The sequence below is a fragment of the Enoplosus armatus genome, chromosome 10, assembly GCF_043641665.1.
Source record: "Enoplosus armatus isolate fEnoArm2 chromosome 10, fEnoArm2.hap1, whole genome shotgun sequence".
In the NCBI taxonomy this organism is placed as follows: domain Eukaryota; kingdom Metazoa; phylum Chordata; class Actinopteri; order Centrarchiformes; family Enoplosidae; genus Enoplosus; species Enoplosus armatus.
Genome location: NC_092189.1, coordinates 1,978,910 through 2,003,198, shown reverse-complemented (window position 1 = coordinate 2,003,198; position 24,289 = coordinate 1,978,910). Strand labels below are relative to the sequence as shown.

Below are 24,289 nucleotides of genomic sequence, written 5' to 3'. Positions count from 1 at the left end.
CACACACACACACACGTAACATGTTCCATCTATTCCTCCTTGCTTTGAGTGATCAGGAAAATAAACTAAAATGTGCAAATCAGCAAAAAAATCCCTCCAAATGTGTCTTGAATCTACCAAGAAAAGTTAATGGCAGAGAGCTGGAAGTGATGAGAACTTGACAGCAGTGACAGGCAATGGCAGGAACGACCTAAACCGGTTACACAATATTTGTGTGTGTTTGTGTGTGTGTGTGTGTGTGTGTGGGGGGGTTCAAGTGAAAGGTTATAACAATAAGAAAAGGGCGGTGATGAAATATAATTGTCGTCAAAACGACTTCTCTGCTGGAAATCCCTCCAGTCAGTGTGAATCCGTCTGCCTTTCAACTCTCTGACAGTTCATTCACAGGCAAAGTCACAGGAGAGCCAAGTGGAGCAGCAGAGCAGAGCTGTCAATCACATACACACACACACACACACACACACACACATCTATCCCTGGGACATGTTATAATGATCCCTCCATGTGAGTGGGTAAGTCAGGCAGCAGGTGTGTGTGTGTGTGTGTGAGAAGGACGGTGTAACACTGTGCCAGGAGTAAAAGAGAAGTGTTTCCCTCTCCAAATATCTCAACTTTGTAGCTGGGTGAACATTTCTGCTGATTGAGATGATTCTGAGGTTTCACTTTCATTCAAATCATGTTTCAAAATCTTGAAATGAGGCAGAGTAAAGGCCGAAATAACACACAATTAATAAATTACCCCTCCTTGTGCTTTCAAAAAGAAAGAGAAGACATACTTTTGGCCCTTGTAAACTGTGTAATATTTATTTATATGCTTTAGAAATACTTCATAGAATTGTATGGTCCAAAACTGCTGTCGTTTCTTATGCTGATCAGAGAAAATAAAACACAAAAGGCTAACGTTCATTTCCGTCTGCAGTTCCTGGAATGAACACATTCAAGTAACACAAACACAATACTGGTAGCTTTTTATTTTGTATTTCAGAGAGAAAGTTGGGTTGATAAGGGATTGAAACGCTTGCGTGTTTGCCACAGAAATGATTCTGCCGTCGCTGTATGTCGCTGGCGTTGTAAATTAGTGAGCAGCCAGCAGCAAACTTGGCTAACTTTAGCCGAGTCACTTTGACAGCATTAGCTTAGGTTGTTAGCGAGCTGCTAACTTGACGCAGGCCGAGCTAGCATTAGCTTGTAATGCCTCAGCACGAGGAGGCAGAAAAAACACAAAATGCCAACAACAGCCCTGCTGTGATAAACAGTCTGAACTCTAGGTCGAAGGAAGCGACGTCCCGACTGAAAGACCCGCCTTGACGAGGGGACTGACAGATTGCATTTTCATTTCGACACTGAAAGAACGTGGCGACACGTAAAAGTCTTAATTTTTAATTTTCAAATTGTATTTTCAATTTAATTTTGACCTAAATATTACGTGCATACATTGAAAATCAGGTTACATTGTTTATATTGCATTTTAATTTTCCAATTTGAATATTGTCCACTGCACAGCACAGCAGCAATAATATAACAACTTGAAAAAACGTACAAAATTAAATGTCAAAAGGGATTTCCCGTTTTAATTTTCATATAGTCATAGAATACCAACACAAGTATGAAAATGCAAATTAGAATTTTTACTCAAATACCACATGCATATGTATTTACATTTTCTTATTCAAGTTTACATTATCATTTGAATAAAGTACCCTTTAGGCTTCCATACAGCGGTGACGTCTGAGGCCCGATGGGCAACGTTCACTGTTTGACAGTGGACTTGCACCAAGCAGATAGTTTTTCATTGAACCAAACTTCCCCTGATATTTCCTGTCCTCTGATTACAGAAACATTTATCAATAAATAGATTAGCATCTGTGAAAATCAGACCCGCCCCCCCCCACCCCCCCTCAGATCACAGTCACTGTACTCAGATCAGAGAAGTAGGAGCAAGCATGGAGAGGATCCATGTTGGAGAGGATGTGGGGCCAATAAATGTAGACCACTGCCATGTTTTTTTGGCTTTGTCTTACATTGTACAGTTTGGGGAAAATATGCATATGGTTGTTATCAAAATTCTGGGCTATGCCATTCCTATGTCTGGGTGATATGACCCGCACATATATATATATATATATATATATATATATATATATATATATATATATATATATTGTGTTAAGAGAAGACCGATATTTGCCTAAAGTCTTGCTGGCAGGCCATTACGAAGAGATGGTATAAGGCAGAAGCGCCAAGACGGATGGCTGTGGATTATTAATGAAATATACGACATGGAACAGTCGACTCACAGGATAAGATCTCAAGAGGAGCGATGTCAAGAGAACTGGGAAAAAATGGACATTGTTTTCATGCCAACAAGATAAGAGAATGAACTCCTGGATACGCCCCAGGAATAGACAGGTTTTTTTGGAGACAGTGCAATCCGGATCTTTTCATGTTTTTTTGTGTGTGTGTGTGTGTGTGTGTGTGTGTGTGTGTGTGTGTGTGTGTGTGTGTGTTGTTTTTGTCTTGAAAAAACAAAAAAAATTAAGTAAAAAACAAAAAAAAATGCTTAAGCTTAATTTAAGCTTTAAAGCCAATAGGACCGCTAGCTGCACGAATAACTGAGCTAATTAGCCGGCGGCGGCTACAGTTAGCGGTTCCTCTCGCAACAGGTACGGCTATCTGTCCATCAGGAAAGTACCGCGAATCGAGGAGAGAGTCGAGGCGGAGCAGCCATTTGCATTTTTGCCATTTACGGATGGAGCACACGCTGTGTTGCAAGGCCACTTACTGCAAGTACAGCAAGAGAAATCAAGCGGCAGGCGAGTCTCTACAAAAGCAAAAGCTCTTTCATTCAGCTCACTGTTAGCTTTCATGTTCATCCCCCCCCCCACACACACACCGTGATCTGTATTATTACAGAGCACAATTTGCAGAGGGATTCCACTATTTTTGTCTGTTGCTTTCAAGTGTTCAATCATTTTTTTTGATTGATTTTTTTTACATGATTTAGTCATAAAATGTGGTCACAATAGTCACAATAATGAGAGAAGCTACAGCTGCATGAAATAGCAAGATAAAAACAATTTTGGTGTATTGACTTATTTGCTTGAACATTTAAGTTTGGAAAAAGACATATTGATTTTTCAGGAATGTCTTTTAGTTCATGCGACAGAATCTCAGTTGTATTTGAGGCCGGGATTGACCATAACCATTCTGAAGCTTGTGCGCTGTGTTTGGAAATGACCACACTAGCAGACTACAAACTGTAGCACGACTCTCATACACTGTTTACAGCCTGGATGGTGGAGCATGGTCCTGTGGATCTACAATATAAAGACACATGCCACCGGCATACGGAGGATGTACGGCAAGGCTGTAGTGGTGGCGTTCGATGGGCATGAATGGATCAACACGAAGCATATGACACGACACAGGCGGTCAAGAGGTCAGTTCCTGGCCAACGGGTGCAGTGAAGAGCTGCAGAAGGCAAACTGTGAGACAGCATGGCAGCTGAGGAGGGCGGAGTCGAGGAAGAACACAAAGACGCCTCACATGTGGAACGTCGAGGCTCCAAAACAACTAAAAGGAGATCATCAGAATCAATTCTCACATGCACACAACGATGTAGGTTTGTACAGTCATAGACACACTGCTAAAAAGCATAGCAGCATATTTCATTCAGAACATATTGAGGACATGCAATCCATGGAGTTTGTTTTTGCTGCAATTTGGGGCAGTCCCACACTTTCAGGTAAAATGCCTGGATGAGTCGCCGATGGCCCTGAACATTCTGAAATACTTTGGGGAGCCTGAACGCTTTGAAATATTTATGCATCACACTTCTGTTGCCTTTGGTAACTAGATCTGCACTTTGTGTGTGTCAATATGAAACTTATTTGAGATTAAAACACACTTTTAAATTTGGGGTGAAGGCTCTTTGAACTAATTCTAATGCGCGCACAATGAACATGCTAATATTCAGCAGGTGATGCTTAACACGTCCCCCCCCCCCCCCCCCTCCCTTTCTGTGCAGTTTGGGTTGTTGGCACAAAGTGTTAGCATGCTGACAAAGTACAGCTGAGGCTGATGGGTGAGTGAAACTTGTTGACAGATGGACAGATTAATGGGCCTTTTTTTTATTTTTATAAAAAGTTCAATATAAACATGTTAAGAATGACAAATCTACTGATTCTATCAACCATTATCAAACCAAGCACTGTCACATTTCAGATTTCTTTTATTAGAAAACACAAGCAAGTCACAGTGACCCTCAATTTTCACTCCAGAAATACAACCCCCCACCCCACCCCAAAAAAACATAACACCTTTCCCTAATTTCAATTCACTATCCTTCCTCCAGCCTGCCTCTTTGCTCCTTCCATGCGTCAAGCTCCCTGGATCACTACCAGGCAGGCCAGCAGCAATGGCCACAGAGCGTAGAGCGCTTCCTGGCAGCAACAAACTGTTCTGTTCTGTTGCATCCCGCACTCTTCCTCCCGTCGTCCGTCTGAAATGAGAAGTAAACTAAGGCCTCATCCTCTTTCGTGCAAATTTCGACACCCAGATTCACCCGACTTCAGCCAACTCAGCTCTGTTTAAAGATGAAAGCTACAAACGAGGATGCAAAGTAACTAAAACGGACAGATCGAGGCCCTCCAGCCTTCCACATCAAATATGAGACGAATCAACTCAAGCTTCAGCCTCCGGGGCCTGATGTCCCCCCGGCCTAAACAAGCCCGTTTGAAATGTCAGATAGGATCGGAAATTCCTCCCACAGTGTTGCAGGTGCATTTTGGAAATGACCTCATCACTGCGGTTCTGCATTAGTCTTCAGAGTGCACTCGGGACAAGCGACAAGTTTCTGACAAAGTCAAATATACTTCAGTATTTGTGTAAAGTAACCTCCCATCTTCCAAGTTGTACCTGAACGCACCATTAAAACAAGATGGCTATTGTTGATGTAGAGTACTGTACGTTATTATATCATGCAGACAGAGTGGGGCTGTCCTCTTATGAACTCAGCTCAACAGGCGCAAAGCAACAAAAGAACTGATCAGAGCCATAAACAAGTGGAACTTCAACATGATGTATTAGACAAAGAAAAAAGAAAAAAAAAAAAAAGGGGGGGACCTTTTTACTACCACAATCAACAGCTTTGTAAAAATAAACATACATGAGACAATTAAATTACAGACAGACAGGATATCATAGGACATGGAGAAGCATACACTGTCATTTATCTTTACGCTAGAATATTTTACTGCCAAAACACAGTAGAATTATATATATATATATATTACGGAGACTGACTAAGATTCAGCCCGTCACTCAAGGCTGCCACCCTCCCCCAACCCACCCCCCCACCCACCAGTCCTCAGTTATGGAAACCACGTGACACCCAATTGCAAAAGGTTCTACTGCTGGCCTTCTTTCTTCTCTCCCTCTGATGAGCCCGAGCTGCTGCTGCCGCTGCTGCTGCTGTCGCGCTCTGCCGCCATCTGCAGGAAGGAAGGGGTATGTTACAGGTGAGAAACACCATGTCACACATACATTTAGGCAACACGTGTCAAACATCATGATCCGAAACCTGCTGAAGTGATATTTTCAGACTGACTTCATCTCATAGGTCAGCCATTTCCTATTCATTTGGATTTCTTTGGATTTTTGACAGAAAAAAACATGTAATTTGGTACTTATTATTTATAGTACTACTGCTAAAGTATAGATAGTATGTTTAATTGGCACAGTTCCAATTCATTCATCATGAATGTCATTTTTTTTTTTTGCCATACATCATTGAAGCACATTTGCGCCAATAATATGCGTGTCATCAAACTACATCCAACATAACAGACATCCAACATGTTTCCCTACATTGTTGATACCAAATTTCTATCATTTGCTGTATTGCTTATGTACAATATCTCCTTGGTCAATCCTTTAGAGGACCCGTTCTATCTGCCCCACTTCAGTTGACATCTACTTGTCGTGGCAGATATATAACGGCATTATAAAATGCAACTCTTGACAGTGTGGATGTATGTTCTTACCTTCTTGTAGGCTATTTCGAAGAGTTTGAGCGACGCCTGCTGCAGGGTGGTGGCCGCCTGTTTGATGTTCTCTCCCGTTTCTGAGTCCTTGTTGGCCAGAAGATCCCTGACCTTCGTGATCTCCTCCTTCAGCTTAGCGCACTGGGAGGAAAAAGTGGTGAGCTGGGTCATGTGGTTACTTCCTGTATCCCCCGTCATTCTAGACTAGCAGTACTATTAGTAACAACTGGAAATGGCAATTAACGGATTGACTATTACATTCTGTTTACAGCACAAACTTTTTCTGAGCAAAGACAAAATAAAGATTTACCTCATCAGCAGGAAGCTGGTCCTTGAACTCCTCCATCTTGGACTCCGTGTCGTGGATGATGCCCTCAGCCATGTTGACGGCCTCCACGCGGTCCTGTGCGTGATATCAAAAGGAGGCTGAGACAGGGAACAGCAGCTCGGGTCGGAGTGTACGCAGACCCAAACATATCAGTGAAGGACAGTAAATGTGCGGAAATGCTGCGAACCCAACTAAAATGCACGTGTGATTATTTTTCGCGCTTCATTGTTTCCGGTCTTTACCTTCCTCCTCATGTCCTCCTCGGCGTACTTCTCAGCATTCTTGATCATGTTCTCGATGTCGTCTTTACTGAGGCCTCCTGATGACTGGATCACAACTGAGTGGAGAAATGGAGGGATGTTTAGACGCTCAACGAGCTTGACATTTTTATCTGCTAATTAGAAACGGTGACAGGAAGGTGGAGAAAACATGGAGCAAAATCCCCAAAATGTTGCTTCAAAACCAAGTTCATCAATAAAGCCTTTAATTGAAGCCAAATGTTCGGTGTTGCCAAGCTTATTGACTATTCTACATGACAGCACAGGATCTGTTTAGTCCCCGGTGGTTACAGCCACATGCATAAACATAAGCATCCAGAATGTATTCACTCTCACTGAGGACCGAAATATCAAAAACGAATGCTCAGCCAAGTGATCTGATAAGACACGAATGGCACTTACTCTGCTGCTCTCTGCCTGTGCCCTTGTCCTTGGCGGAGACGTGGACGATGCCGTTGGCGTCGATGTCGAAGGTGACCTCAATCTGGGGGACGCCGCGGGGGGCGGGGGGGACTCCCACCAGAGTGAACTGGCCCAGCACCTTGTTATCCGTCGCCATCTCTCGCTCTCCTTGGCACACCTTGATCTCGACCTGAGTCTGTCCGTCAGCTGCTGTGGAGAACACCTGGAGGAGGAGGAGGGGGGGGGGGGGGGTGGTGGTGGTGAAGGAACTTTAGGACTTGTTGACACGATGTTAACGCCTTTTTAAGAATGGAGTCAATATGGTGCTGCAGGGGTGACGTATTTTTGTAGGCAAAGGCTTTAAAATTCACGAGTGGGATATCTGCTGACGTACTTTACGTCGTAGAAAGATACATTGAAATCTCTTCAGCTCGTATTAACCACAGAGCTCGTTTCAGACATCTAACCAAAAACCCACTGACTTCGAGATGAGGGAACCGGAAGTGTACAAATGTTAACTAATGTCCGGGTTTTAGGACTAATTTCTGCAGCACTCTATAGAAAGAGGCAAGTAGCTCACTGTACAGCAGTCACTCTGGGCAAAGTCTGTTCTCACACCATGCAGTGTTGGTTTAGGTACCTGGCTCTTCTTGGTGGGAATGGTGGTGTTCCTGTTGATGAGTTTGGTGAAGACTCCGCCCAGGGTCTCAATACCCAGAGACAGCGGCGTCACATCCAACAGCAGCACGTCCGTGACATCGCCAGCCAGAACGCCACCCTGGATGGCCGCTCCTATGGCGACGGCCTCATCGGGGTTGACCGACTTGCTGGGGGCGCGTCCGAACAGGTCCTGGACCGTCTGTTGCACCTGCGAAGACAGACACGCTGAGTGTTGTAGCAATTTTCAAAACAGTCTGCTCTTACGCTGCTCAAGCCAACAATGTTGCTTCAGCCTTCCACAAAGAAGATATTATCCACATTCCTGTTAATGCCACTTCTGGCCAGCAGATGTCAGGGTCTTCCAAATGGACATGACCTTGATTTTCACAGCAAAATGAATGTGTGCCGAGACTGTTGCTGTAGCCATGTTTCCCCCCCCCATTTCAGGTATTGTATGGGTTTGTTAATAACGTCACCTTGCCTGGACTGTTGCATCTTTACGTCAAGGAACACCGTGGACAAAAGTCTTGGCTTGGTGTCATCCTTGACATGCGATTTATATATTCTCATGATATAAAATTAACTCTTTTGTTAGGCTCAGGAGTCATGCTGTACCTTGGGCATCCGGGACATGCCTCCGACCAGCAGCACCTCTCCTATGTCCCCCTTGGACACCTCGGCGTCCTGCATGGCCTTCTGACAGGGAGCCACGGTGCGGCGGATCAGGTCGGCCACGATCCCTTCGAACTGAGCGCGGGTCAGCTTCATGTTGAGATGTTTGGGACCAGAGGCATCCATGGTCAGATAGGGAAGGTTGATGTCGGTCTGGAAGGAGAGAGAATAAACGTAATGGGACCAACATTTGGTTCACCGCTTCAAATTACCGAGGACAAAATATTTGACACCGTCTCGTGGTCATAAATGTGTATTTTGACTCGACCCCGGTGAGGATGAGGGTGTCCTGCGTACCTGCAGCGCAGAGGACAGCTCACACTTGGCTTTCTCGGCAGCCTCTCGGACTCTCTGAAGAGCCATGTTGTCTTTCATCAGATCCACGCCAGACTGAAAAGACAAGAAATAACTAAAGTCAAATCTTGAAAAAGCAACTATGGGTGGGGAGGGGATTATCCAAAAGACAGAGACTCAAATTACTTGCCTCTCTCTTGAATTCCTTGACAATGTGTTTGAGGAGGTGCTGATCGAAGTCCTCTCCTCCCAGGAAGGTGTCACCGTTGGTGGACTTCACCTCGAAAACTCCCTTCTGGATCTCCAGGACTGAGATATCGAACGTGCCTCCACCCAGGTCGTACACAGCGATACTGGAAACAGACGCAAGGCAGTCCAAATATCAAGCACTGTCAGTGTTTCCCTACGCAGGGCCATTTATTATGCCGTCTGTGTCCAGGTTTCAGTACAAACTGACACCACTGACTGTAAAACACCAGCAGTGGTAGTGCCGGTCCTTCTCTACTCACATTTTATCCTGGGTCTTGTCCAGGCCGTAAGCCAGAGCAGCGGCTGTCGGCTCGTTGATCACACGCAATACGTTTAGCCCAGAGATCTGACCAGCATCTTTGGTAGCCTGGAAGTCACATCATGCATACAAGTATGAATGTGAGGTGCTGGCCATCTAATATTTTGTCCGCACTACTAAAAAGTTGCAGGAATTACCGAACCACAACAACAGGTATGATTAGAAGTAACCGCTTATTCTCCAACACGTCTCTGACAAACATCAGAGAAATATTCACATCAGGAACTAATTTTTCCAAAAACCTTTTACAGTTAACATTATGTTTCCAGAGCGCCCGAACCCCCCGATGAGTGACTGCTTGTCGAAGGTTTTGGCGGAGTCCCAGTTTGAGACGGGAGCAGGACACGGTTCACTTTGAGAAGTCGGTGTAGAGAGGTTGAATTTGACCATGAACTTTGCATTTTCGATAGTCCCTTTCTTGCACGTGCTTTCCTACTTCAGTTAAATCAATTACATTTTAGGAGCTCTCTTCCGAGTCGTGCATCTTTCCCAAGGAAACAATCTTTGAATGGATGATTTACTAGTTTTGGGTGATGCTGGATGAGCTGGTCTTTCTGAAACATGACTCCTTATCTGAATATCATATTGATTCTACCCAGAATGGATACACACTGCAGCTTGAGAGTGGCATGGAGTAAGTGTGTGTGTGTGTGTGTGTGTGTGTGTGTGTGTGTGTGTGTGTGTGTGTGTGCGTGTGTGTGTGTGTGTACCTGTCTCTGAGAGTCGTTGAAGTAGGCTGGTACAGTGACCACAGCGTTCTTCACTGTGGTTCCCAGGTAGTTCTCTGCAACACAAATACCAAATCATTACCAAAACTAATGCTCACAAATGGATGCCGTAAATGTCGAAGAAACGCGAGCGATATTTACCTGCAGTCTCCTTCATCTTCATCAGGACGAAGGCTCCAGCCTGGCTGGGGGAGTACATTTTCCCATGAGCCTCCACCCAAGCATCACCGTTAGATGCGCGTACGATCTTGAAGGGGACGTTTTTCCTGTTAATGAAAAGAAAGATATTTAACTTTTCCAAATCCATGGCTTGAGTCGCTTGCTCAGTCTGTGTCAGTACGTACAAAGGTTGATGATGAACGATGAACAGACAGTGAGTGACCCTCGGTAATTACCATACATTACATTTGAAGTACATGCAATAATGCAAAAATTAAACAAAAGGGCCAAAGATGCACTCACATGTCTTTCTGGACCTCTGGGTCGTCATAGCGACGTCCGATCAGTCTCTTGGTGGCGTACAGTGTGTTCTGGGGGTTGGTGACGGCCTGGCGTTTGGCCGGCATGCCCACCAGACGCTCCCCGTCTGCCGTGAAGGCGATGACTGACGGAGTGGTCCTGGCTCCCTCTGCGTTCTCCAACACCTGAGAGGCAAAGGGAGATTCTTTAGTTGCTTCATGAAACTCCAGACTGGGGGGGCATCACTGTTCATCATTGCTGACTGAAGCACTATTTGACTGCCTTGTTTACTCCAAGTTGTCCGTCAAAGTACTGCCATTTATATGCATAATGATATATCCCACATCACAATGAAAATAAGTGCCTCTGAAATAAAATCACTTCTTTCCTGCGAACAGATCCTTATTTACACTATACTAAACTAAAATCTACTAACACTACATAAAAATGTCCTCAAAAGACAAAGATTATGTCAGAACTTGTTTGAATTGACATTCTCCAAACACCTCAGTTTACAAGAAAATCCAATTTTCCCAAGCAAATGTGGAGTAGTGAAGGCAAACAAACACATACACTGAGAGACACTAACTGAAACAAACAGAGGCAGCATCACTCCAGGTGCCACAAGTTAAAAATGTTTCAACCCGAGTGAAAATGTGTGGTTATCCCTCAATGGCTACTGAGCAATAAAAAGGGGGTCTGAAAGACAAAGAGAAACTGGACCTCCTGGTAAGTTTGACTGTCAATCTGTCGGAGCTTTGTTGTCACATCATCCTTTGACTATTTACTAGGCAGACTGATAAAATGCATCTAAATGAAGCTTCGACGTTTAAACGTAGTAAAAGTAAACACAAAAAAGGCATCAACTCCTCTGCTCACGTCGCTATTGACATTACGAACCATTTTTCAGCTCCGTGGAGCACACCATTGTGTTTTTGTAGCACTAAAAATACTTGGTTACACCATTAACAGATGTATTTATTAATGTATTTATTAATAGGTGAGACTCAATTCATGAGGCTTCAGGGAGTAAATGCATCCAAGACCCAAGAAATCAATAATCAAGGACTAGTTGTTGTTTATATACATTAAATGCCACAGGCGCCAACTGTCAGAGGTCCCAAATGTTGTCTTAAAGTAACAACAGGTTTATGTAGATTTTGGATGCAGGATGCCAGAGTCCTTGTGTCAATATGTGCTCTTTCTAACCAGCCCTCTCCTGAGAGCAACACGTTCCCCTTTGCTCTATTTTACTAAAGAAATTGTTAGAACTATTGTTCAGTAATCTTGTTTACATAAGCTGTATCCATCCCTGGTTCAAAAACTACATACCCCACATTTCACAAGCTGCAATGTGCCCGTCACAGGACAGTTTGTTTTTTTTGGGGGGATATGAGCGTTTACACTCACGGTAATAACTGATCAGTGTTTTAAAAGCTTTCTCCTCTCTTCTCTTCTTCTGTTGCTTTCTGCAGGTGTTTCTGCCTTTGGAGCCGTAGAGTCTGGATCTCTGACTGCTAGCCACTTACAGCCTCCGTGTTAATCATTAAAATTAATTATCACCACTACCATTACTTTACATCTCTAAGTGGAACGCATCCACGTGAAGAGTGCCCTGAGATTACTTCTGTTGTGATTTCGCGCTGTATAAATAAAATTGAAAAGTATATCGACTCCTCTGACCATATACACTGCATCGTCCATGACAGACGTGTCCATCACTCACCTTGGCCTGTTTCCCCTCCATGACTGCGACACAAGAGTTGGTGGTTCCCAGGTCAATGCCAATGACTGCGCCCTTGACTGCTTCTGACCTACAACGCACAATCATTATTATTATTACTACAGATGTATCATATAAAACAGAGATGTTCACTTCATCTTCATAGGACATTGTCTTTTTTTTAATATATATATATATATACATACATATATACATATCAAACATTTTACTTAAATCCTAGTGTTTGGCACTAATAACTAATAAAAAAAGTGGATTGTAACTACCACAAACTGTTAGTGGATGTGCATTTTTTCCAGGACACTTTTCAGGTGTTGTGCTCATACTCACGCATAGTCCCTCTTGGACAGAGTTCTGCAAACGTCTGGTTGGAAGCCACCCCAGCATGCCTGGGAATACATAACAAAAGCAGTGAAACAGCTGGACAACCAAATACAGTCATATATATGGATATTTCATTTCAGTTTTTCGTTCCGTACTTTTCAAAGTCAAAAAGACTTCTGGTACCTATAACATGATATTACATTAAAGAAGGTTCATTTTCAAACCTTGATCAGAGTAACCGAGTAGATTATCATTATAAAAAACAGTAACAAGAGCACATACATAAATATGTCTTACACCTTTAAATCTGAAGGTGGTGAAATGCACGCATGTCAAAATAACATCTTAAATTTAATGTTAGCAGCGAAACGAACACTGCAGACGATCGATAGGTTACGTATGTGTTACTCAAACGTATGAGAAATGTTGCAGCATATTGGGGTGGGGGGGGGCTGGGGGACACCTCATTGAAGGTCACTGATCCACTCATCCGCTTCAGTCTTCGAACCATTATCTCGCAACACACAAGCTGACTTACATCTAGTAACTAAGGTACTAATACAGTTATCATTTAAAGCACAATACAGTGCGTAGTTTGACAAGATGCCTGACAGGAAAAAAAAAAAAAAACGTCAAACGTAGACGGTTAGCTTAACTTAGCCACTCGCACCTGGTTTCACTTCAGCACTGTAAACGCGAATGAATGCGGTGTGAGCGACAATGAAAAGTGACAACTTAATACTCATATTAACTGTTATATTACACAGGCCGCTTCTCGATAGCTGACTACAAATGCGGTCTTGATAGTCACGATTAAGTACAGATGGCCTCGCGCTAACACTGTTAGCACGCTAAGCTAGCCGGCTGCTTTGTCAAATCTCGTGACTTATGCTCAACAGTGGCGTGTGTGTAATTACTCAACTGGATGATTGCGTTGGAGACTCACCTTCTTAATCAAAGAGGACACATTCCGTGTGCAGTTCCTTGTTGGAAGAGTCATTGAAACGCTTCTGGTGACACTCAACATTTTGATAACTCGGCTAACTGAAACTAATATAACGTCGGTAGCGTATGATGTAAAACAGACTCCACGAACTGTCAGAACAGCGAAGAATAGCCAAAAGATGCAAAATCTCCCGGTGTCTTTAGACTTCCAGGCGGCGTGTCCAGGGTAAACCTAATGCTCAGGTCCGGCAGAATGGCTCGCCTTCGGGCTGCAACTGCTAAAGAACTACGACGTTTATTCTGGAATTATCCAACACATGTTGCACCATGCGCCGCTGAAGGACCCCGAATCAGGTTTCCCACGTACTGCCCGAATTGTTTTTAACAGTTCAAAACATATTTTAGAATTGTTTATGTGGCGAACATATGTATTTTAATAATAATGATATAGATAAGATATTGAAGGTTTATCAAATAGAAACTAAACACATTTATGCGCTGTTTTGCTTTTTCTTTGTGATCATGAACAGAATAGGGCAGATACACGTAGTGGGCATGTGAAGGTCATGATGTAACTCGGGGTACGCAGGGCATTCAGGTGTGTTACGTCAGGGATGCTGAATGAACATACCTGCTGTGTCATAGAATAATATATATATTTAGCAAACGCTTATTTCCAAAGTAACTTACATTTGGGCAACTTCATCAACTTAATCAAATATGTTGGTGCAACATTTACAAACAATAGGAGCTAGAGAAAGAGCTTTTTTTTTATTGTCTGGTCTGTGAGATGTGTGGAGTTTCTGCTGTCCTGATGTCAATGAGGAGCTCTTGCCACCATTGTGGCGTCAGGACAGCAGTAAAGTTTCGCCATCTTGGTCCGGACAACAGAGTATTTATGTTGATATTTTATAATATTCATTGGCACCCCTCATAACCCTCAGCTACAATATCAATATCAAGACAGGCAGGCGCTTACAATTACACACCAAAGGATTAGAGACATGTTGCAGAGGAGTTCAGGTGATGTAGGAAACTAGGGCTAAATTCAGAATTTTATGAAACACAGAAATTCATAGGAGAATGTAATGTTACAATACAGTAACCGTTGTGATAAGATTTACAATGACATCATTGTGGGGTTTTTTTTTTTTAAATGAAACTAGTTCAGTTAAAAGTATAAGTTGAGCGCTTGTGCCACACTCCAGTCCAGTTGGTGGCGACAATTGCCAACCGCCAATAAATGAGGAAGAAGAAGAAAAAGAATGAGAAGAAGAAGATGAAAGATTGACACTCCTATCCAGAAGGTGGCGGTAATGCACCTACAGGCCGGTTGCCAACCGCCATTAAAGACAAAAGAAGAAGAAGACTTGCTTGGCCAATTCTGTACGTGGCTTCACATCTGATGACTGGGAGTATTTGCTTCACTTGTTTATGATAAATACATGTTGACAGTATCTGAACGTCGAATAAATGTGTCGTACCCTTCACATGGCTCGTGACTTTTGAAAACGAACGGTAGCTGTTCGCGTGGAAGCCTTTTGTTGACGCTTGCTGGTCACGCGGCGGCGGCGGCGGCGGCGGCAGCAGTGTAGCCTGACGGACCGCTCGTGCAGGAGCCGCCGCTGTGACGAGAAGGCTTTCCCCGCTCATCGCCCGGCCTGTCGCTCTGATATGGCGGAGAGCGGGTCGTCGGTTGAATTCTCCGGCTCTCTGACCAGCTCGACCCTTCCGCCGCTGAGGACCCGCATATTCAAAATCATTGTGATCGGGGACTCGGGCGTCGGGAAGACGTGCCTCACCTACCGCTTCTGTGCCGGGAAGTTCCCCGAGAAGACCGAGGCCACGATCGGGGTGGACTTCAGGGAGAGGCTGGTCGAGATCGACGGCGAGAAAATCAAGGTGTGAGTCGCACGTCACTGCTAAAAAACACCTATAGAAATATATGTCACAGACAAGGTGCACTTAGTGCCCCTGGATGTCTTGCCTCAAACTCAAATACACTGTAGATGTAGAAGAAGTAGGGGAGAGCAGGGACAGATGTTTCACTACAAGATGGACATATTAGTCTGTGGGTCACTGAGGAGCTCCATAGCAGCAGTTGAGGGTTCAGTGCCTTGCTCAAGGGCATGCCAATGGTAATAAATGAGGGAGTGACATCCACTTTCCTAATCCAATGACCACTGGCCACCCTATGTGCTAACCCTTCTTATGAACCCAAATTTAAAAGGGGTACTCCAGCAATTTACTATTGCCCCTCCACAAAGCTGGGAGCCTTGCAAAGAGACACGTTAAAAATAAGAATAGCCCAAATCAAAGCAGCAAAGCTTGAGATATCCTGACTTTTTAGTCCCTAGTATGGGTCAAGCTCCACAAATGCAGAGTCCTACAATTGCCAGTCATTTGCAGCTTTAACCGAACTTCACGCCCACAGTTTGCAATGCAGGCTCTCAGTGGAATCGTTGTAGTCTTCACGTCCAGTCTTGAGATAACCCCCGACGCCGTCATCACACGGTTGTTTTTTCTAACACTTGATGAAAACTCCCCGAGCGCAGTGGAGCACACCTCCAGAAACGTTTTTCCCCATGCAGGGTAGATGAGTAAACCTTTTTGAATAAAGTCAAATAAACGAATGCCCATGCAATCCTTTGTCCAAAGGCATTTCAGGAAGTATAGGAAATAATAAAAAGACAAGCCAGGAGTTCACTAGCATAAATAATTTGCCGGCTACACTGGCAGTTAAGCCTAATCCTTGAACAACATTTAGTGGAGATCCTCTGAAATCCCTCTTTAAGGGCTAGGCTCAGTGTTTGCCATGGAAACTGTCCCCTGGGTTAAATTGCAGGAATGCTTTACAGATCGCAAATTGATAAACAAGTGTGGAATTGTATTTAATGTCCACATTTTTGAATGAGTTTGGAGTGAAGTTTCCTTAAGTTATTCTGTATTTTTCTCATTGTTAACAAATCCCATGACCAAAACCAACGATGTGCTGTCACATAGTTCAACAGTGAGAGAAATGCAATTAGGCTCTGGATACACACACAATACTTGCTGGTTGAATGAATTAGTTGTTATCCACACCATCCATTTCCGCTGATCCAGTTCCACACTGTCTCCACCACAGATCCAGCTGTGGGACACTGCAGGTCAGGAGCGCTTCAGGAAGTCCATGGTGCAGCACTATTACCGCAACGTGCACGCCGTGGTCTTCGTCTACGACGTCACCAACGCTGCCAGCTTCCGCAGCCTCCCAGCCTGGATTGAGGAGTGCAAGCAGCACGCTCTGGGCACTGAGGTGCCCCGGATCCTAGTTGGAAACAAGTGCGACCTCCAAGACTCCATCCAAGTGGGCACAGACGTGGCGCAGCAGTTCGCCGACTCCCACTCCATGCCCCTGTTTGAGACGTCGGCAAAGAACCCCAACAGTCAGGGAGACGGAAACTATGTTGGGGGAAACAATGACCATGTTGAGGCTATTTTTATGACTGTGGCCCACAAGTTGAAGTCTCAGAAGCCCCTTGTATTGAGCCAGCCTCCCGGGGGATCAGGGGGTACTATCAACCTGAGCAGTGCGAGGGATGATGGGGGAAACGGGGCTAAGAGCTGGGGCTGCAGCAGCTGCTGAGGGGCAAAAAGTGGAGGGAAAGAGGGAGACAACTTCAGCCTGAGGCTGCACAAGACTGAAGACATTTGAAGACGGAGGGAGCTTAGGGAAGAGTGGAGGTGGAGCAAAATGGCTTCATAATCAGCACAACACATATATGAATGTCTCCATAAGAAGAGGAAAAGATTTTTTTTTCAGTGCTTAACTTTATAAATGGTTTTGGGGTAGTATTTACAATATGATTGTTGTTAAATGCCAGAATCTATTGTTGATTCACGGAAATTGTCCTAAACAAGTGGCCAAAAACATGGAGATGCATGGGGCATTAATAAATAAGGGATTTTTGGGGAGGGAAATGTCTCTTTACAAAACAGCTTTACTACGACCTGATGGGAGAGCAGAGTTTCATTTCTTCATGCGGACACAAAATAACGGGAACACATTATAATACAATCTGTGCCATTTCGTTTGTGTTTGCCTGTCGGAGAGGTTTCACCCTGCTCACTTTGTGGGCCATTAATTTGTGGCAATGTAGTCCTGACTGCAATATATCAAAAGGTGTTTGTGTTATTTTGTCTATTCTCTCTTCATCTGTGATACTCTGCAGGTGGGTTGGAGTCGATTTTGTTTTAATTCAACTGTGACGTTAAAAAGGTGCCCTTCTGAGTTTTCTCGCAAACAAACATGGATGTGTTTACATTCAGTGTTCTCACCGAAACACAGCCCAAAAAACATTTGCAAAGGCGACATTTTAAGTGTTTTGAAACCGGCATTGTTAGTATTTATGCTTGCTAGCTACAAGTATTCCCTGCCTTTGCTAATACACTGCTAAATGCTTCGTGTGTCATCACCAACAGCCTGCACATGTTGCTAGCGGAGGAGACGTTTCTTAAAAAGAAATGTACATTGCATCTTGTCAAATCAATTCGTTTTTCATATTCATTTTCTGTTTGTAGCAGATGCAAGCTCACTGAATCTCGTGGTTGACTGAAAAAAAAAAAAAAGGGGGGTTCCTGGTAAAACTCTTCCGTGTTCACACGACTTGTGAAAAACCGTGGGAAATACCCTGAAGTAATCACATCCACAGTTTTCACACTTATTTACCTATAATCATAAGGGAATACTCAATTATTCAGTTTTTAATATTTACTCTAAGTGTAAGTGCAGTTGGAAGCGTCTTACTGCTTGTCAGAAGTTTAGGCTTTAGACTAGTCGAGGCTTGTTCGTGCTATTACTTGCTATTGCTGCTGTGGTCAGAGTTTGGTCTGATTGGGGGCATCAGGTCAAGGATTAGCTGCTGGTCCCCTTTTAATCCACATTTTCTCCCAATCTACTACTACTATGCTGGTATATTACCTGGACCTCTTGCTTATGGTCTCAAAACCAGATTTTGGAGCAGGACCCAGCTGAAAGCACTTATGTCAGTGGACATTGTCCTTTAGCACTTAATACTGTCTGTGATGTGAAAATGTGAAAACAATGTTAAAAGGGGTCGCTCACAGCGGTAAACCTACAGAAAATTATCACCAAAGCACCTTTTACGGAGCTTTTAAGCCAGTTTCAGCTCGACGTTTAGCTGTCCTGTCGGCAACTTTGCCGTTATCGCTCACTCCCGGTTAAATCGTGTCATTTTCGACCACAGCAGGGCAGCTGTTCGTAGGGGAAAAGCTCTTAAAACCCACTGCACACCACCTGCTCAGCACCTGACGGCCAGACACAGTTAGCGAAAAAAGCAGTTATCGCAGGTTTAAATGAAGACGCATACTTCTGACGGACAGCACCGTTGTTTAGCTCGGTTTTGTTAGCATGCAGCACCAAAGCTATCATTCAGCATGCTGGCACCATGTAATGTTGTCACTTCTAAATCTGCCAAACAGGCCTGCTATCACTCTGAGATTGAGAGTGTAGCATTGTGCAGGCTAGCCAGCGAATCAAACAGTGAAAACACACCTCTCAGCGTGTAAAGGCTTTGTCGTGTGCACGTCTACATGTACAATAATGCCTATACCCACTACTTATCCTGTATGTAAGCTTGTGACACAGTATCCAACATGTCTCGCAAACGCCATTGTGTGATAAAAGCCGACATGGTGTGATTCTGGTGTCCATATCTTGTTAGTTCGCAACTTTGTGCCGCGGCCCCTCCTGTGGCTACCTTTGCTGATTACCCGCACATCAAGGTTTTCTTGAAGGACACGGGCCGTCAATCAAACCAAACTGCCTTCTCTCAGGACTCACTGCTCAGAGCCTATGCACATGGATGAAGACAAACAACACGGCACAGAGACGGGCTGCGCTAGCTGCATCTCTGTGGCCTGTCAGTTAATGTGACGACGGTGGACGACATCCTGCGGGTGTTTCGTTTCAGATTTGGTTTGCCACTTTCTTCTGTTCTTTAAGTGTCCTTTTGATAAACGCCTGCACGCCAGGTCCTGCTATAATTTCCCTCCGCCTTCCTTTTCTTCACCACGACCACGAACAAGTAATGCTATTGTATCTCTTACTGCAAATGCCCAGAAAAGAAAAATGTCAATTACAGAATGGTATTCACTCAGTTACTAATCAATGAAATTACTGGGGACAGGAGGGGGGGGGGGCGCTTGCCACGGTTTTGTCTTGCAATAAACTACCCTGAACATTTCAAAATGTGGAGTCATCTCAGTCAGGTTTTATTTATTAAATACACATGAAATATCTTATTACAGAATTTTATCTTGAGAACACAACTCACTATCGCACAGCATACAGGGAATTAGGCATTTCAGTGTTGGCATGTCACATGTGCAGGTATTCAACTTTGGCAAGGTTGAAATGAGTTTGGCTACAGAAATCTTTGAGCACACAGATGACTCATATATATCTCTCTCTTTACAATGTTGCAATTTGACATCTTCAGCTTCAGTTGAGTCTCGAGATCCCCGACTGTGGACGTGCGTCAGGTCAGTCTGCTGTAAGGAGGCAGTTTGGAGGGACCCTCCTCTTCCTCGGTGGTGCCCCGGTCAGTGGACTGAGCTGGAGAGTTGAAAAGCCTGTCATCACCACCTGCTGGACACAGGAGGAGGAGCTACATCACAGGACAATACCAAACACGGTGATATCAGCAGCAACTGTGGGCAAGGATTGGTTTGAAGACAACTTTGAACATTTAACATCCGTACCTTGCCAAGTACAAACCATCTCAGTGTCCCCAGGGTCACACTGAGGAACCAGTGTCTCCTGCGACACACGCACACAAAAAACACAGATTAAGATAATATCACTTGCCTACAAAGTGTAAATTAAGCCTTGTTCGCATAAAAAACTGACGCGTCTCTGTGATTATGGTGGTTGAAGCCATAGACTGTATATAAGAATGGACGACATGACAGCTCCCTGAAAGTGAATCCAAAACATCTCGATCGCCTCCTGCTGGCTGGCTGCAGTATAGGTCATAAGCCCCGCCCCCTCCTGACTGCGGTGTGCTCGTGATTGGGTAGGGCAGGTGTATGGGCGGAACCTCGATACCACTGCGCAGACTCTGGCTCCAAATGACATCACCAGCACAAAACAGCATCCGCATCCTGGAGAGTTTGGCTTCGTTTTCGTACAGTGGGAGGAAATGGAGACACGTCGGCCATTTTATATACAGGCTACGGCTGTAGCACACAGTCTGAGACGACTGCTATTGGCTGTTTGCTAAACCCCTTCTTCATACAGCGACTGTCCAATCTTAGCTGAACCAACTCGTCGAGCAAACAGTGGATTTTCCTCTGTTGTCTGCAAACTGCATGTGAGCTAGAACTGAAAGCTTGACAGGCATAGCAACAGTAACTAAGAGAGATGGGGCTCAGCAAAGGGTCAATAGAAAAGATTGTTTTTGCTCATTTTAAAAGCCATTTGTGGTGTCCGTGGTCTTCCCTACCAATCCTGTTCTGGCATCATAGCAGCCACAGCAGGGAAGACTACGGCAGCCCACGTAGGCGATGAGAGAGGCAAAGGCCAGGCTGAGGGTGCAGGTCAGCAGTATGGTGGCGTTGGCCCCCTTCACCATCCGATGAAGCACAAACGTCTGAGCAGAGAGACGGGAAATGCACAAAACCTGTATTAGGTAGACATAGCTGTGATGTTGGGCCTTTTAAAAACACATCTCACCTGGATTGTCCCCAGACGTATACACGTGTATTTCTGTGTATGTGGTTGGTTCAGAACGATTAGTTTTCAAGGTACAAAGTGTTGGTCAAAAGGCAATCTGGCACTATATGAAAGATTCGAGGACAATCAACCTCCGTGTGTCATCAATATTCATATCAATTTACCAATTTGAGTGTCCGACTGACTGAGCATTACATCCTCAGGCCTCACCACTGGTGGTTCAAAGTTTTTAAAGGGCTACTCCAGCAATTTAGCGTTGCACTTCCATAAAGCTTGAGGACTTGCAAGAGACAGATTTCAAAAGATTCAAAAAAAAAAAAAAAAAAATGGTGACATGGAAGCAGCAGCAGTAGCATTTTACCTCTAATAAGGTTGGCTGATAAAGCTGGATCCTACGTCCCATAATGCAATTAGAAAGTTTTTATCCATGTGTTTTTATTTTGCAAGCCGAGTTAACGCAACTTTCATTCATTTATCTAATAATTATTATTATTAAATGATAATATTTATAACAATAGCCTCCACAATGACCATCGAGTTGGATTTCAAACAGCATCTTACAACATTATCTCGTCACAGCAGGAAAATCAGATAGCTCCATCCAATACCAATGCCCTGCCCTGGTATTCCTGAATGGAATGCAGCCACTATTAACATAATTCATTTCCCCTGTGTTTGACAAGTTCACAATGAGGAAGATCTACATGATTCAAATCAAATAAAACATTGCGTATCAACCAATGGAAATCTTTTGTGGTGGTGCATCTACGTGTGTGTGTGTGTGTGTGTTGGTTACCACTTCAGGACTCTCGTGGTGGTGGAAGACCTCTTCATCCTCCTCCCCGTAGGTGAGTGTCAGACAGGAGTAACCGGATATCAACACCGCAGCCACACAGGAGAGTCCTGCTGCCACCACCGTCACACTCACCTGCAGGGACAGGGAGGGGAAGTTCGACTGATAACCTGGCCAGGCGTATATATATCGCTATAATATTCAGCTTATTGCAGATATAAGTTGGCTGAGAAGTAAGAAAGCAAGTAAAATAGCTGTCCAGAAATGCCAAATTAGCTTTGAGGTCTGCATTACAAGGTTTGTCCACCAGAGAGCCGGGACAAGTGTGTAAAATGTCCCATGCAGTACGTATTTTGGTCACAATTCCATACAGACAAAAGGGCTCAGTTTTGGTTACGGGTTGGTGTCACAGAGATGTCTTATTGGCCGTACGGGTTCAGGTTAAAGTAGCAATAGACAAGTTTTTTTGCTTTAACTTCTCATTCAAATTCAGTGAAGTTCCCCAGTTGCTATTGGTAGTTATCCCCCGTGTAGCGGACGGTGGAACAACCGGAGTAACTGTGTGAAACTCAGTCGGCATTCTTTCGACTCGATCAGTAAGTAACAAAACCTGCATACTCATTAACACTACCGGGTGTTTAACTCTGTTTTAGACCCATTGTCATTCTGGTATAGGGGGGAAAAAAACGCTCTGGTTTGTTTGGATTTCTTTAAACCAATCACAACCGTCTAAGCCCAGGATGTAGCGACGGTGCCCTTGCAAAACATGAAGATAGCAGAAGGGGAGGAGAATTCCAACTTTAAAAGTTGGCCAATGGCAAGACTTATCCCAAATCAGGTGAGTCCAACTCTGCCTTTATCATCCCACTGAGATCTGGGTTTCCCGTGCAAAGTGGGATTCTAGTTTTGGACAGTAAGCAGGCTGCTAGCGGTAGTTGCTTGTGTGCGCGGAGCAATCCTCAAACTATGTTATCCCTCAATATTTAAAATGATAACCGTGAGCACGCTTCTTTCTTAATCTCTTATTTCAAAAGTGGAATTTGGAAACAAGTGCAAAAAAAGCCTCCAAGGAAAACGGAAAGCGAAACCGGTTGTCTTTGCAACAATAATACCACTTTGAAACGCTGGGAGGGGAAACAGTTGAAAAGTTGCCTTTTGCCACCTTAAAGGGGGGGGGGGGGGGGGGGGGGGGCAGGCTCGGACAGGACACCCTTGCACGTGCAAGAGTCAAGGAACCATCAAACTTACCAGAAGAGAGTTTTTCCTCTGGGAGGCGAACAGTGCCAGGACACCTGGAGAGGCCATGACCTGCGAGGAAGAGAGAGAGAGTGCGAAAAGGTTGTTAATGCCAGAAAAGTGTCCGAATGACACGTTATTATCTCTTACACTTGACTCCGTATTCAGGAAATGTGGCGTTTCCTTATCGACAAGCCACGAACCCGCCGGTTCTGAATCCCAAATGTAACAACGTCACAGTCGGTGCCGTCGTACTTCGTGAGTGCTTTAAAAGAGCCCGTGTTGATTAACTATTGGAAGAAGAAAAAGTATCGAGATCTCACCAGTCCTCCCCATACCGGCGTCCTGGTGCTACTCAGCGGTGTATCCTTGCGGAAAACGGCGTCCATGAACCCGCACACCACGCAAAGACCCGCACAAGCCACCTGCAGGATACCGAGGACGAGCACGCTCCTCTGGTTGAAAATGAAGTACCTGTGTCGGTCCATCTCCAGCCGCTAACACGTCCCCCCGCCCCCCCTGCTACCAGTTCGTGGTCCGAGGTGAAGGTTTATAACTTGTGGGTGCGACGTTTAAGTTAGCTCGATCCTCTGGTGTAGGTTTTGTGGGGGTTTCGGTGTCAAAAACATGAGTCCCGGTCATGACAACTGCGGCTCATGTTTCTGAAAATCAAAAAGGTATCGTTGTTGTCTCCCCAGAAAAGCCGCCCTTGGTACTGAGACCCCGGCGGTGTCTGTCTTCCGGTCTGCAGCCTGGTTTCAGTGTCGGTTCAGCAGGTGGTTTATCCATTAACCTGGCGGAAAGGTGGCATTTGTCACCCAGAGTTTGGACTCTCAGGCTGCCAAGCCCCGCCCCCTACTCCTGCGGTAAGTGTTACAGCCGTTATAAAAAAACAGAAAAAATAGTGTTTCCTTCAGCCAAATATATGGATATGCGAGTCAAGAGTGAAATATTTTCTTCTTTAAAAGCTGTAATAGTTCCACATTTGACCCGTAGGGTGGATAACATAATGTAGGCCTGCATGAAAGATGAATTAATTCTGTCTGCAAGTATTATACTGTTCTCGAAACTGCATTTTA

At 44.5% G+C, this 24,289-nt stretch overlaps 3 protein-coding genes across 6 annotated transcripts; 1 reads left to right on the top strand and 2 right to left on the bottom strand.

Moving 5' to 3' along the window:
• Positions 1-5,347: 5,347 nt before the first annotated feature.
• Positions 5,348-13,697, bottom strand: hspa9 (heat shock protein 9). The gene is made up of 16 exons (XM_070912764.1): positions 13,445-13,697; positions 12,505-12,563; positions 12,160-12,247; positions 10,437-10,618; positions 10,116-10,240; positions 9,957-10,030; positions 9,188-9,294; positions 8,869-9,031; positions 8,682-8,774; positions 8,328-8,537; positions 7,693-7,920; positions 7,053-7,275; positions 6,615-6,709; positions 6,355-6,447; positions 6,045-6,185; positions 5,348-5,492 (listed from the first exon to the last, which is right to left on the bottom strand). Exons 1-16 carry the CDS (start codon positions 13,523-13,525, stop codon positions 5,409-5,411), a joined length of 2,046 nt encoding a protein of 681 aa, XP_070768865.1. The 5' UTR covers positions 13,526-13,697; the 3' UTR covers positions 5,348-5,408.
• A 1,420-nt stretch (positions 13,698-15,117) lies between these two features.
• Positions 15,118-17,071, top strand: rab33ba (RAB33B, member RAS oncogene family a). The gene is made up of 2 exons (XM_070913081.1): positions 15,118-15,345; positions 16,571-17,071. Exons 1-2 carry the CDS (start codon positions 15,118-15,120, stop codon positions 17,069-17,071), a joined length of 729 nt encoding a protein of 242 aa, XP_070769182.1.
• A 2,633-nt stretch (positions 17,072-19,704) lies between these two features.
• Positions 19,705-23,966, bottom strand: LOC139291524 (uncharacterized). Of its 4 annotated transcripts, none has more exons than XM_070913578.1 (6): positions 23,534-23,966; positions 23,223-23,282; positions 21,978-22,109; positions 20,952-21,098; positions 20,209-20,266; positions 19,705-20,095 (listed from the first exon to the last, which is right to left on the bottom strand). In XM_070913578.1, exons 1-6 carry the CDS (start codon positions 23,696-23,698, stop codon positions 19,986-19,988), a joined length of 672 nt encoding a protein of 223 aa, XP_070769679.1. In that variant the 5' UTR covers positions 23,699-23,966; the 3' UTR covers positions 19,705-19,985. The 4 variants fall into 4 exon arrangements, with proteins under 4 accessions (XP_070769679.1, XP_070769680.1, XP_070769681.1 ...); XM_070913579.1 differs by having other exon boundaries at positions 19,705-20,092; XM_070913580.1 differs by lacking the exon at positions 20,952-21,098.
• Positions 23,967-24,289: the final 323 nt, after the last annotated feature.